We start from the raw sequence: 15881 nt of genomic DNA, 5'->3' as shown, positions 1-15881 counted from the left end.
ATCAGTGTGTTTTAGTTAGAGTTACATAACAGGTATCAGCTCATCGTCTCCTGTATCAATGTGTTTTAGTTAGAGTTACATAATCACCTCATCGTCTCCTGTTTCAGTGTGTTTTAGTTAGAGTTACATAACAGGTATCAGCTCATCGTCTCCTGTATCAGTGTGTTTTAGTTAGAGTTACATAACAGGTATCAGCTCATCGTCTCCTGTATCAGTGTGTTTTAGTTAGAGTTACATAACAGGTATCAGCTCATCGTCTCTTGTTTCAGTGTGTTTTAGTTAGAGTTACATAACAGGTATCAGCTCATCGTCTCCTGTATCAGTGTGTTTTAGTTAGAGTTACATAACAGGTATCAGCTCATCGTCTCCTGTATCAGTGTGTTTTAGTTAGAGTTACATAACAGGTATCAGCTCATCGTCTCCTGTATCAGTGTGTTTTAGTTAGAGTTACATACCAGGTATCAGCTCATCGTCTCCTGTTTCAGTGTGTTTTAGTTAGAGTTACATAACAGGTATCAGCTCATCGTCTCCTGTATCAGTGTGTTTTAGTTAGAGTTACATACTAGGTATCAGCTCATCGTCTCCTGTATCAGTGTGTTTTAGTTAGAGTTACATAACAGGTATCAGCTCATCGTCTCCTGTATAAGTGTGTTTTAGTTAGAGTTACATAACAGGTATCAGCTCATCGTCTCTTGTTTCAGTGTGTTTTAGTTAGAGTTACATACCAGGTATCAGCTCATCGTCTCCTGTATCAGTGTGTTTTAGTTAGAGTTACATACCAGGTATCAGCTCATCGTCTCCTGTATCAGTGTGTTTTAGTTAGAGTTACATACCAGGTATCAGCTCATCGTCTCCTGTTTCAGTGTGTTTTAGTTAGAGTTACATACCAGGTATCAGCTCATCGTCTCCTGTATCAGTGTGTTTTAGTTAGAGCTACATACCAGGTATCAGCTCATCGTCTCTTGTTTCAGTGTGTTTTAGTTAGAGTTACATAACAGGTATCAGCTCATCGTCTCCTGTTTCAGTGTGTTTTAGTTAGAGTTACATACCAGGTATCAGCTCATCGTCTCCTGTATCAGTGTGTTTTAGTTAGAGTTACATACCAGGTATCAGCTCATCGTCTCCTGTATCAATGTGTTTTAGTTAGAGTTACATAATCACCTCATCGTCTCCTGTATCAGTGTGTTTTGTTAGAGTTACATAACAGGTATCAGCTCATCGTCTCCTGTATCAGTGTGTTTTAGTTAGAGCTACATACCAGGTATCAGCTCATCGTCTCCTGTATCAATGTGTTTTAGTTAGAGTTACATACTAGGTATCAGCTCATCGTCTCCTGTATCGATGTGTTTTAGTTAGAGTTACATAACAGGTATCACCTCATCGTCTCATGTTTCAGTGTGTTTCAGATTGCCGACAAACATCATTAGCTATATGATGTCGCAATATTTATCCAACTGTTGTCAATTTACCAATTTATGGTGATATAAACTGCTCATTTTATAGTAAGCATTGCATAAAAACAACAACTAGATTTGTATTGGTATTTTAGTATCCTTGCATTTAGTAAATCGATTGCATATGACTGTGGCAGCAAACTAGATATTATACCTGGAAGCAATTGAATTATTTTACATTTGCATTAGATGTTGTCCATTTCAAGAATACAGATTTCATTTTAGCTTAACAAATTTCACATCTGTGTTTTATATATATTAAATATACATTTCCGAGAAAACACTTACATAGCTAGTTAAATGTTTTACTCCTCTTTGTGTTGTCTTTTCCATGTTTTACTCCTCTTTGTGTTGTCTTTTCCAGATACTTGAAGTGTTGTCTGAAGATAATCGGGCAGAACTTCACACTGACCTGGAGAGCTGGACAGAGACTGTCGTCAGACACAGCATGCTGGTGGCTCACATGTGTACTGACAGTTTCCGTGACATCATCATTAGGACATGTCAGCGGGTAATCTATACTCCATACAACCTCTACCTTATACCTCTTTATATTTCAAGCCCATACAATGTATCCATGCATGGGTATAAAATAGAGAGTTAAACTTGTAAAAACGAGACTAATCTTCCGAAAAAAAACATTGGAGATTTGAATCCGACCACAGATAATTATAACACACAAAAATTCCTCTTGAAATCTGATAGTCATTAGTTGTGTGGCCTTCACAATACCTGTGTGACCTTCACAATACCTGTATGACCTTCACAATACCTGTATGACCTTCACAATACCTGTATGACCTTCACAATACCTGTATGACCTTCACAATACCTGTGTGACCTTCACAATACCTGTGTGACCGTCACAATACCTATGTGACCTTCACAATACATGTGTGACCTTTGCAATACCTATATGACCTTCACAATACCTGTGTGACCTTCACAATACCTGTGTGACCTTCACATTACCTGTGTGACCTTCACATAAGCTTTGCAAGCTACACATTTTAAAATACATGGGTGACATTAAAAATACCTGTGTGACCTTCACATTACCTATGTGACTGTTTTTCACATTACCTATGTGACACTAAGAATGTGACCTTCACATGTGTGATTTCCACACTGCCTATCCAGTGTTTTCATGCTTCAGTATTATTGACTGTTTTTACCCCACAGATTTTACAGCTGAAGTCTCGGGTCTTCCAGTTACATAGCAGTGCGAAAGACAATCCTGATGTAAAAGCAATGCAGTAAGTATGTTAAAGATAGGATATAAATGTAAATGTTTCTGATACTAGTTATCAAAATACTCAATACCTTACTAATTATCAAAATACTCAATACCTTACTAATTATCAAAATACTCAATACCTTACTAATTATCAAAATACTCAATACCTTACTAATTATCAAAATACTCAATACCTTACTAATTATCAAAATACTCAATACCTTACTAATTATCAAAATACTCAATACCTTACTAATTATCAAAATACTCAATACCTTACTAATTATCAAAATACTCAATACCTTACTAAATATCAAAATACTCAATACCTTACTAATTATCAAAATACTCAATACCTTACTAATTATCAAAATACTCAATACCTTACTAATTATCAAAATACTCAATACCTTACTAATTATCAAAATACTCAATACCTTACTAATTATCAAAATACTCAATACCTTACTAAATATCAAAATACTCAATACCTTACTAATTATCAAAATACTCAATACCTTACTAAATATCAAAATACTCAATACCTTACTAAATTATCAAAATACTCAATACCTTATAACTAATTATCAAAATACTCAATACCTTACTAATTATCAAAATACTCAATACCTTACTAAATATCAAAATACTCAATACCTTATAACTAATTATCAAAATACTCAATACCTTACTAATTATCAAAATACTCAATACCTTACTAATTATCAAAATACTCAATACCTTACTTATTATCAAAATACTCAATACCTTATAACTAATTATCAAAATACTCAATACCTTACTAATTATCAAAATACTCAATACCTTATAACTAATTATCAAAATACTCAATACCTTACTAATTATCAAAATACTCAATACCTTACTAATTATCAAAATACTCAATACCTTACTTATTATCAAAATACTCAATACCTTATAACTAATTATCAAAATACTCAATACCTTACTAATTATCAAAATACTCAATACCTTACTAATTATCAAAATACTCAATACCTTTAAACATTTGTAGATTGATACCTACTTTTTATGTTGAACTATCAATTCATAATAAAATTACAGGGCCTGCTTTATAATATTAGTTTAGATTTTATGATATTCTCTATAATTGAATTACCTGTCCCACTATGTTTCGTTTGAACATTGTGAAAGAAATTAATTCAAAAGTATTCAATGACAGTTTCTTGTTTGTAGCCATAATTCCTTTGTGTGTTAAAAACTGAATTGGATATCTCATTGTGTGTTAAAATTGAATTGAATAATTCATTAATTAAAACATAATTTGTTTTTTCTTAATTAAGAGATGACTTTAATGACGTTTGTGAGAGCCTAATGGATGAGTTTTATGAACTTGAGAGGAATGTGAACTTGGCGTTACTACATTTGGTGATAGACATCTTCCAGGAGACAACTGAACCATTAGAAAGGCTTGTCAAGTCTGCAATGTATTCCAGTGAGGTGTGTTTTTAATATGTAGAGACTGATTTAATGCCTACTTTAAACTCAGATTGTAATAACTGTTACTCCAGAAGCATGGTTACCCTATACTTTTCATCCTAAGCTTGTCTGTTAGTCTGTTTAAAGAGATTCTGTTAATGTTTATTGGTCTGGTGCATGTTTGTACAAAATGAAATTCCCTACGGTATGTTCAATCTTTATTCTGGATGACACTCCATGTAATAACATCATCACAGAAGTTCAGGATACCTAACAATTATATCACCATTTAGAGTCATTAGGTACAGAACAGTCACTCAAAATTTGGTTCTCATTCCCTTTTTTCTAGTTCTATTCACTTTGAAGAATATATTGCCCGTTTTCGTTTTTTTCTTGTGTGTGTTGTAAGGTCCCGACGACTTACATGTTGTGTTGTAAGGTCCCCATGACTTAGCATGCTTACTGTGTTGTAAGGTCCCCATGACTTAGCATACTTACTGTGTTGTAAGGTCCCCATGACTAATTGTGTTGTAAGGTCCCCACGACTTACATGTTGTGTTGTTAAGTCCCCATGACTTAGCATACTTACTGTGTTGTAAGGTCCCCACGACTAATTGTGTTGTAAGGTCCCCACGACTAATTGTGTTGTAAGGTCCCCACGACTTACATGTTGTGTTGTTAAGTCCCCATGACTTAGCATACTTACTGTGTTGTAAGGTCCCCACGACTAATTGTGTTGTAAGGTCCCCACGACTAATTGTGTTGTAAGGTCCCCACGACTAATTGTGTTGTAAGGTCCCCACGACTTACATGTTGTGTTGTTAAGTCCCCATGACTTAGCATACTTACTGTGTTGTAAGGTCCCCACGACTAATTGTGTTGTAAGGTCCCCATGACTTACTTATTGTTCCTTTGATTTACTTATTGTGTTTTAGGCTCAGAGTCTCCAGGATCTCAGCGAAGAGTACATACAGGATTTTGAAAATCATGCCGATAAAATGTGTCAGACAGCAAGATGTGTGGCTGCCAGTTCTTCTGATAAACGAAGTAGGTTATGTTCCATTTTTGACAGATATTGTTGTTCCATGACCGATTTTTTGTCGTTTTCTGATTAATCGATACCTGCCCTATAGTTGTAGACAAAATGTTTACTGAGCATTGATACACCTGAGGCTAGTATTATCTTATTAATTAGTTGCCTCATACCCTTAAATAAAAACCGGAAAACCACCTGTTCTTTTTTAAAACATGTACCATACAGTGAAGAAATCAAGACAAAATCACATAATACATATTCACTGCTATTGCTTAAATAGTCATAATTATAACAATTCTCGCCTTATATATTGGCTAATACTGGTCTCAGTGATTAGCAGGTTTATAAGGTTGATAAATCTTGATATGGTGATAAACAGATTTCTAAGGTTGATAAATCTTGATATGGTGATAAACAGATTTCTAAGGTTGATAAATCTTGATATGGTGATAAACAGATTTCTAGGGTTGATAAATCTTGATATGGTGATAAACAGATTTCTAAGGTTGATAAATCTTGATATGGTGATATACAGATTTATGAGGTTGATAAATCTTGATATGGCGATAAACAGATTTCTAGGGTTGATAAATCTTGATATGGTGATATACAGATTTCTAAGGTTGATAAATCTTGATATGGCGATAAACAGATTTCTAAGGTTGATAAATCTTGATATGGTGATAAACAGATTTCTAGGGTTGATAAATCTTGATATGGCGATAAACAGATTTCTAGGGTTGATAAATCTTGACTGAATAAATTATATCATTAAGTTTTTCTTTTTCTATTTGATATAACCTTACATACAGGATATTTCCAACTAAAGAAACTTTGTGTACAACCCTAGGATACTGTTTGTCTAATGTTGTCAAATTTTACTGTTTCATTTTTAGGAGTGCGTGTATTGAGAACATGTGTATGCCGGCTGGAGCGGTTAGATCCAGAAATGGTACCAGGAGCAGTCACCATTGCAAAAACATCATGCGACAAAATGGCCATCAAGCATCTGAAATTATTAATGAAGGAATGGTCATTTGAGGTGAAAAACTTGGTGGAAGTTCTTGATGAAATGACAGTCCCTGCCATCTTTCTCCAGGTTTCTGGTAAGATAATGAATCGAGTGCTTCTTATTAATGGAAGGCAAAAAAATATTTTGTGAGGTATCCACCAGATGACCATCAATGGTTGTAGTCATAATGGGTTCAATATCCAGAGATACAAAAGTGATCGTTTTATAATGTAGAGGTATTTCAGAAAAAAATGGCATAATTTTTTATTGCTCTGGTTAGAAATGTCATAATTATATAAATTAGCTTTGAAAACCTGTCATAAAGCTACACTCTATTGGTAAGTAAGTGTCTGATCTCCAACTTCATATTAATTTAAAGCACTGTTATATTCAGTCACTAACCACTCATTACATGTTCACATGTTATACTTTAAATGACCTGCTGTGAATTCTTGTTTTACAGAGACCAAAATAGAAGAGGATGTGAATGTTTGTTTAGGATTTTTGACAGAAGATGATTTAGTGGGTGTAGCCTCCGCATTGAGAGGCGTGGTTGGACGGTCCCGCCGTGTCGCCCAATTTGCTGAGCGCATTGTTGATCATAGTCAGGATCCACTGTATAGGAATGGTCTGCAATCTTACATCAAACAGTTACAGAGAGGTAAGTATATCACAGCCTAGAACAGGACTTTAATGTCATCATACAAAAAGGTATTGTACATCCTCAATTACCAGTAAGTATTCTCCAGGTATAACTAAGTATACTCAGTGATAAATGCTGTAATACTTGGCTTGTTGGTGAATACCATCAAATCCTGTCTCCTATATACATCCTGTCAGTGGTAATATTCTGAAGTTTGAGTTTACCTACCAACTTTGAATCGTTTGTTTTCTCTGTTAGCCATTAAAGGTGTGCGTGCGGCTGGAGGGAATATCACAGTCAACTCTTCTAATCCCTCCTCCCTGGAGACTCTGAAGAAACGATTCAAACTGTTGATTGACAGTGTAAAACAGGTGAGGGCAGGGACTTACAGATGACAATCATCCGGATATTCTCAGTCCTGTTCGACATCAAGCTCGCCAACATGATACAGACCAAGGTCAGTAGCTTACTCTCTATGAACACCACAGGTCTTAACAAGACTTGGGGAAAATGTCACAGATTTTAAAGCAGAACAACTTCAGTCCAGTCATTTTAGATGAACAAAATAAAAAAGACTGGTGAGCTTTAACAAGGCACGTCACAAGACTATGTTGCTATTATTTTCTTTTCAAATTTTTTTTTTTTATGAATTTGTGAGTAAATTAGCATGAATGATACTCTGATGTTCTAAGAGAAATACGAATAACCTAGATGCCATTGATGGGAGGGTTAAGGGTGTAATCTACATACAATTTTATGACATTTTCAGAATATTCTGTATGTCCTGTACTCATAAGATAATAATTATCAAAGTAAAATGTAATAACTTCTTATTTCATACTGATATTGTATGCATAATATGTACTTATTTCCAAATCCAATTTACAGTAATGATCACTGGGGTTTATTCATGGTTTTTTTTTAAATTTCTAGAAAGAGGCTTTTTAGGAAGAAAGAGACTTTCCGAGAGTGGGTATGGAACTATGGGATTGACAGGCCGACTCAAATTTACTTCTACAACTACATCCTATGACCCTGAGGTCATGAGGCGAGTTCAGAGTTCAGAGGTTATGGTACCAGTTAATGAAGAGGAAGTACAGACAGTCCACAAGCAGTTACAACATATGGCCCCAGCCTCTGGATCTTACACAGGTCAGATAAATACCATGTCAGACAAGTGTAATGACAGTATTCATTGTTATATACCTCATTGATGAAGTTAAAGATTAGAAGTTAAAATATCAATATATGTACTAGGTAACGCAATCAGATTAAAATATAAGTTATCAAGATATGTTTTGTAAGCTAAGTTATGAAGATCTGGCGGTAACGGGTCATGTTAAGTTGACCTCAATGCTTACTATACAATGGGAATTTTTTAGCCAATCAAAAAGCATCTCTGATATACCTAGGCAGTAGTGGGTGCAAATCGAAAATGTATATTGGCCTCTGATCATCTGTCCCTTATCTACTTTATCTCCTTCAGGGGTAGTGTCTGTTATAACAAAGGAAAATCTACAAGCTACACATACTTTGTATACTAAATGCATTGTTTTGGGTGCTAAGTGGCTGGTATTGGTGCAGCTATCTTAGTGGAATGGAGATGTACCCAAAATTACTTGTGTAAACTAGCCATACCTAAGCAAATATGAGAGTTGCCCTGCTAAATAAACATGAAATCAACACCTGTGGCAATTGTTGTTGTAATTTTTGTCTTTGGACATTCGTGTGCAGTAGGTAAATAGGTACATAACACCTACGACTAAAGGAGCATTTATTTACTGTTACGTATTCTTTTACTGACACCTGGCTTATTCTTTCACCATGTTGAATCTTTTTTACAGAGTACCCCCATGCACGACTGCTAGGAAGAGAGATGTGCATGGTGGCCATTCGGGGAGACACACAGAGAGAGGCTGTGATTGGTGGAGAGATTCTTGGCTGGACCAATCATATTGTTGATGCTGCACATGAAGTGTTGACTCACTGTGAGGATGTAGAATCAAAGCAGTAAGTGACAAGGGTATTCCTAAGTAGACTAAATCCTTGTTTAGTGAAAACAATGCTTAAGCTTGAAATAGAACCTTGAAAAGTTCTCCATTTTCATTATGTGTTATCAAAAATATAATGCTGTGCATGAAATTGTAACCATATGAAGCAATTTTTTGTGTGGTCAATGTCTTCTGACAGATGGTACAAAACGAAAACTAGCATTATTTATTAATTACTTTAAGTTTGTTACATGTACATTAGGATTAATCTCACTGCTATTCATTGAAGAAGTCAGTAAGAAAGAGATATAATTATAAGATTAGGCTTTCAAAACTTGATTGATGGAAATTGAAATGTAATGTGGTTTTAGTATTTGTGTCAAATTCCTGTACAAATTTTGGTTGTTTTTTATTTCAAGATTTCTAACCTGTCTTTTGATTTTATATATTTCAGTGAGGCTTTACCAAACTTAATTTAAATCATCATTGGTTTTTGTAAATGTATGTGAACTGGAAACAAAATCAAGATATGTGTCCATTACACACATACACACTTCACTGTTTCTTTAATAATCAATACTTATTTTATTAGTGGGGATATATAGTGTATCAAAGGTCCTGAGTTTGACCCATTTCTGTTTCAGATTAAACAAAGCTTTGGCTTATGAGGTGGACACACTGACCCCCAAAATTCTGGACAAGGCAAAACTTGTTGCCCATGGTGACAAGGATGAGGCATCAAGATTGACCACCCTTGTGGAGGAATGGTCAAGTAAGGTCAGTGAACCAATGCCATCATGTTCTTGTTCAATTTCTAGGGCAACATGTAATCTAAGACACCTATGATAGCACAAAGAGAATGTCGGTTCAGTTATTATGAGTAATTGATGTAATGAAAGTAAACATGGGTAGTCCTGAAAATATTTTCAATTTAGTATCAACATAATTTAAGGGAAAATAATTACTAAATATAAAATATTACGAAGGTACTATGATCAAATAAAGTAATGATTTAAAAGTACTCTACTGTATGTGCCCTACAAACACGGAGGTTATATATATAATAGTAGATTATATGATTAAATGGTTTATGTTTGGTGAAGGTGGAAAAGCTGAGGATATTTGTGGATGTGACGGTGGAGCTTTGGAAGGTTATAGCAGACAAGGTACACAAGGCAATGGCGGACAGAAATGCTGATCTACTCAGTAAAGAGGTAAATCTTACACTCTATAACAGTGTTAACTGTTGTTATCCTGTGGGGTAGAATAGGTAACAAATGTAAACAGGAAGTGATTAGGTATGTAACAGACCTGTCCTGGTAAATAGGGAGATAATGTTCTACTAGGAATTCACAATAAAGATATATATCACTCAACATTAGTCAGATTTATACAAGCACCACAAGTAAATACTGTAAATCAATTAGATTTCATGAATACTTCATTTTGCGAACTTACCTCTTCAGACAGTTTTGTGAATACACGATTTAGTGAGAACTGAACTAGAAATGACTTTTAATTCAAGGATGATGACTTATAAGGGCCATATACACTTTAAGATTCCTTTATCAGTAAGTGATAGCTTGGTCACCATCCCAACTTGTTATTTCATACAAATAACCGTAAAGGATTTGAATTCGTGATTGAGTCTCCTTGCTTATTAACACGAAAATAAATCCCAAGCAAGATATAAATGATTAACAGTTGTAGTTTGTCTTAAATCACATCTTACTAATACTTCTTATTCAGAGCGTAATGTCAAAAAATACCACCAGAATCTCACTCAACAAAAATCTCTATTTTGACAGATTTGTTGACAATCTTATAGCCAATCATGTTTTTTTTTAAAGTTAACTTTCATCTCTGACACAAGAATTTTTCAGTGTCTTAAAATTGGCTACACTTGTAATTCTATAACTAACTGAAAAGAAAATGGTAGACAGTAAGTACAGTTCAGAGGTCAAAGACTTTTTAAAAATCATTTCATTAACTTGTAGGTTGAGGTGCTATATAGCCACCAGAAGGCCATGTCGGATGTCCTGGAGCTCATCTCTATGTTTGCACAGGATCCGCATGTGAAGGACCAGGATAGGATTACAAAGCTTCTAGAAGACAAAGATGAAATTGACAATCTTACTGTAACAATGGCAACTACTGCAGAGATGATATCATATGCAGGTATGTTGGACCTGGTTTTGTTAAATTCATTGACTAAATGAAGAATGGGTGTGTTGATTTCACAATAATCACTGTGATACTTGTCTAAATTTTAGACAATGTAAAGGATAGAATTGGATCTGACTCAGTAAACAAGAAAATAGAGATAGTTCAGCAATAAACAAAACTTGTTTCCTATACACAAATGATCGAACTCTAGAGACATTCTTTGCCTTTACCAATACCCTGAATAAGACAGGAATACATGTTTGATGAAAAATGAAAATTACTTATTTTTTTTCAGCAACACGAGAGGAGAAGAATCAGGTGTCAGAGTTAGGTCGGGACTGGGCGGTTAGGATGTATAGTGTGTTGGCTGGTCTTGACAACATTGTAGCTGATCTTCATCAGCTAGGACGAGAGGCAGGGGTGTGGCCCTCCCTGGAAGACACGCCGACTAAGGACATGGATATTGTGAATCACCTTCAGTTGGAGAATGGCACTCTAAAAGACCTTCTGAATTGTGTTGCTTTAGGGTAAATACACCTGAAAGGTTACTTCAGTGGAGTGGGAATGGATGGCACCTTCCCATTTAGATTTTAACATTTATTTATTTGATCTGTATTTTCCACCTGTCGCCTCCAGGTATCAAATCAAATACTGAGGCCCTTAGCATCACTAATGAGTCTCACAAGGATGATATATCTACATGATGCAGTTTAATTCAATCTACCCCTACTTTTCTTAATTCAATTTTCACTTATTGACATACAGGATGTACCTTGCAAAAACATAACTAAATCTTTTATACAATAAGACAGAAATAAGCATGAGGTTGACATTTGATTCAATGAAGGCCACCATATTTGTCCCAATATCATTAATTGTGTGAATAATACCACCAACAATATTTTACTTTATATGAAGATGTTTTCTCTCTCTTGACATGACATTATAATTCCAGCATACCTACCATAACATGATGATATATACCACTTCTAATTGTCAGGAATACAAGGATGTCCCAGGAGGCCACTGTCCTGTATCAGCATCTCAGGGTCATACAGGAGGAGGCTCGGCTTGTTTTGTCTCGGTCTATTGGCAGTGGGGTTGTTGTCTCATTCTCTCCTCAGAAAATAAGGATGCTGTCTGGACAGTGGGTCAGCAAGGTACACTCTACTCAATACTCAACACACTACACTCAGTACTCTACACTTAACACTCTACACTCTACTCAACACTCTACACTTAACACTCAACACTCTACTCAACGCACTACACTTAACACTCAACACTCTACTCAACGCACTACACTCAGTACTCTACACTCTACTCAATACACTACACTCAACACTCTACACTTAACACTCAACACTCTACTCAACACACTACACTCAGTACTCTACACTCAACACTCTACACTTAACACTCAACACTACTCAACACTCAACACTCTCCACTCAACACTCTCCACTTAACACTCAACACTCTACTCAACACACTACACTCAGTACTCTACACTCAACACTCTCCACTCAACACTCTCCACTTAACACGCTACACTTAACACTCAACACTCTACTCAACACACTCTACTCAACACTCTACTCAACACACTACACTTAACACTCAACACTCTACTCAACACACTACACTCAGTACTCTACACTCAACACTCTCCACTTAACACTCTCCACTTAACACTCTCCACTTAACACTCTCCACTTAACACGCTACACTTAACACTACACTCTACACTCAACTCTCTACATTCCACAGTTAGGTCATGTACTTAAATTGGTTTATAGCAATAATGATCCAGGCTATTAATAAAAACATTTAGTAAATCAGGAATTGTGGTTCCAGATTAACTTTTTTCAACTTAACATTGGTATGTAGTCTAAGGCTAAGGCTTTGTTTATTGAGATTTACATGGTAAAATAATCTCATGTTAACAGGTAAAGGAGTCTTATGTTAACAGATTTATGTGGTAAAGGGGCCTTATGTTAACAGATTTATGTGGTAAAGGGGCCTTATATTAACAGATTTATATGGTAAAGGGGTCTTATATTAACAGATTTATATGGTAAAGGGGTCTTATGTTAACAGATTTATATGATAAAGGGGTCTTATGTTCACAGATTTATATGGTAAAGGGGCCTTATGTTAACAGATTTATACTGTAAAGGGGTCTTATGTTAACAGATTTATACTGTAAAGGGGTCTTATGTTAACAGATTTATATGGTAAAGGGGTCTTATGTTAACAGATTTATACTGTAAAGGGGTCTTATGTTAACAGATTTATATGGTAAAGGGGCCTTATGTTAACAGATTTATATGGTAAAGGGGTCTTATGTTAACAGATTTATATGGTAAAGGGGTCTTATGTTAACAGATTTATATGGTAAAGGGGTCTTATGTTAACAGATTTATACTGTAAAGGGGTCTTATGTTAACAGATTTATATGGTAAAGCGATCATATGTTCTTTTTTCAGGCTTTAAAGTGCATGGAGCTTATACAGACCCAGACTACACTCACTGCTGCAGGAATTAACAAACTTGTGGATGCAGTGTTTGCTGCCAAAATCTCTAAAACAGGTAGTGTTACAAGTTATATGTAACTGACTTGCGCCAATGTAACAGAGCGCATGATTAATTTAATTTAAATCACTGCCTCCGCTAGGGATCAAACCCAGGACCTCTGGCTTACTAGTCTTATGCTCAACAGATCGAGCTAAAGAGAAGATCTCTCTAGCCGAGTGGTATATTGCGGCTAGTATTTACCAGGGTTACATGTAATTGTGAGGAAAAATCTGTAACCAATGTTAGTAATAGTTAGTAGTAGTCTCGACAATCCATGACACTCAGTGTTTCTGTTTTAAAACTTCAGAAGCACAAAGACAACAAAGCATGGCTGACTGTTTGGACCGCATTAGCTCCTTCAGTCGTGGAATGGTCACACTTCGTCAGAAAATACTGCAGGGTATTCAGCTGTCAACAGACATCAGCAAGAGGTCAGCCATACGCAAGTCTCTGGACGACATCACAGGAATAGCTCCAGGGCTCATCAATACACTTAAAAAACTTACAAGTAAGAATCTAGGCTCATAAAAAACTTACAAGTAAGAATCTAGGCTCATAAAAAACTTACAAGTAAGAATCTAGGCTCATAAAAAACTTACAAGTAAGAATCTAGGCTCATAAAAAACTTACAAGTAAGAATCTAGGCTCATAAAAAACTTACAAGTAAGAACCTAGGCTCATCAAATTTCTGAAAATATCTTGCAGGTAAACAATCCTGTTCCCCTTTGTTCCCACTTTCATTGACTTTGAGAAGAATATCTGTTCATCAATCTAGATGACTGGATATTTTTGCTTGGAACCGGAAGTATTTAATTTATCAGTTCTTTATATACCAAGACATCAGACAGTAGCTATATACTCAGACATCTGACAGTAGCTATATACTCAGACATCTGACAGTAGCTATATACTCAGACATCAGACAGTAGCTATATACTCAGACATCTGACAGTAGCTATATACTCAGACATCTGACAGTAGCTATATACTCAGACATCTGACAGTAGCTATATACTCAGACATCTGACAGTAGCTATATACTCAGACATCTGACAGTAGCTATATAGTCAGACATCTGACATTAGCTATATACTAAGACATCTGACATTAGCTATATACTCAGACATCTGACATTAGCTATATACTCTGACATCTGACATTAGCTATATACTAAGACATCTGAAAGTAGCTATATACTCAGACATCTGACAGTAGCTATATACTCAGACATCTGACAGTAGCTATATACTAAGACAACTGACAATAGCTATATACTCCGACATCTGACATTAGCTATATACTCCGACATCTGACAGTAGCTATATACTCTGACATCTGACAGTAGCTATATACTCCGACATCTGACATTAGCTATATATCAGACATCTGACAGTAGCTATATACTAAGACATCTGACAGTAGCTATATCCTAAGACATCAGACAGTAGCTATATACTCAGACATCTGACAGTAGCTATATACTCAGACATCTGACAGTAGCTATATACTCAGACATCTGACGGTAGCTATATAATCAGACATCTGACAGTAGCTATATACTCAGACATCTGACAGTAGCTATATACTAAGACAACTGACAATAGCTATATACTCCGACATCTGACATTAGCTATATACTCCGACATCTGACAGTAGCTATATACTCTGACATCTGACAGTAGCTATATACTAAGACAACTGACAGTAGCTTTATACTAAGACATCTGATAGTAGCTATATACTCAGACATCTGACAGTAGCTATATACTCTGACATCTGACAGTTGCAGGCCAAAGAGATAAATTATGATTGCATTATGTTTCTCTCCATAACTAATTTTGTTTTCTTATCATTGTTTCATTTTACTTTTGTAGGCAGTGGTAATATAGATCTGAAGGAATTGTCTCGACAGAGACTCAGATGGGCAGCCAAGGTCCGACATTTGGTGGTTCTACTGCAGCAGGTCACAGATATACAACCAGGCCTAGTCAAAGGTAGGTAGTCTACAGCCAGCCTTCGTCAAGTCAGGTAGACTACAGCCAGCCCTGGTCAAAGTAAGGTAGACTACAGCCAGTCCTGGTCAAAGTTAGGTAGTCTACAGCCAGCCTTGGTCAGAGTTAGGTAGCCTACAGCCAGCCCTGGTCAAAGTCGGATAGACTACAGCCAGCCTTGGTCAGAGTTAGGTAGTCTACAGCCAGTCCTGGTCAAAGTTAGGTAGTCTACAGCCAGCCCTGGTCAAAGTCAGGTAGTCTACAGCCAATCCAGGTCAAAGTTAGGTAGACTACAGCCAGCCCTGGGCAAAGT

At 35.9% G+C, this 15881-nt stretch overlaps 1 protein-coding gene across 1 annotated transcript in view; it reads left to right on the top strand.

Annotated features, from left to right (window-relative positions):
* The window catches only part of LOC117338571 (catenin alpha-like), a 36456-nt gene that overhangs the window by 6698 nt on the left and 13877 nt on the right, over positions 1-15881 (top strand). Inside the window, exons 7-23 of the mRNA XM_033899928.1 lie at positions 1819-1965; positions 2637-2710; positions 4017-4173; positions 5088-5199; positions 6085-6294; positions 6664-6861; positions 7102-7233; positions 7777-7995; positions 8688-8853; positions 9479-9611; positions 9938-10048; positions 10832-11012; positions 11296-11527; positions 12001-12160; positions 13490-13592; positions 13885-14085; positions 15452-15571. Coding sequence (XP_033755819.1) covers positions 1819-1965; positions 2637-2710; positions 4017-4173; positions 5088-5199; positions 6085-6294; positions 6664-6861; positions 7102-7233; positions 7777-7995; positions 8688-8853; positions 9479-9611; positions 9938-10048; positions 10832-11012; positions 11296-11527; positions 12001-12160; positions 13490-13592; positions 13885-14085; positions 15452-15571 — 2656 coding nt within the window. The remainder of the gene's footprint in view (positions 1-1818; positions 1966-2636; positions 2711-4016; positions 4174-5087; positions 5200-6084; positions 6295-6663; positions 6862-7101; positions 7234-7776; positions 7996-8687; positions 8854-9478; positions 9612-9937; positions 10049-10831; positions 11013-11295; positions 11528-12000; positions 12161-13489; positions 13593-13884; positions 14086-15451; positions 15572-15881) is intronic.

The sequence above is a fragment of the Pecten maximus genome, chromosome 11 (assembly GCF_902652985.1).
Source record: "Pecten maximus chromosome 11, xPecMax1.1, whole genome shotgun sequence".
Classification (NCBI taxonomy): Eukaryota; Metazoa; Mollusca; class Bivalvia; order Pectinida; family Pectinidae; genus Pecten; species Pecten maximus.
Note: the sequence above shows the minus strand (reverse complement) of the source record. Positions and strands in the feature narration are given on the sequence as shown.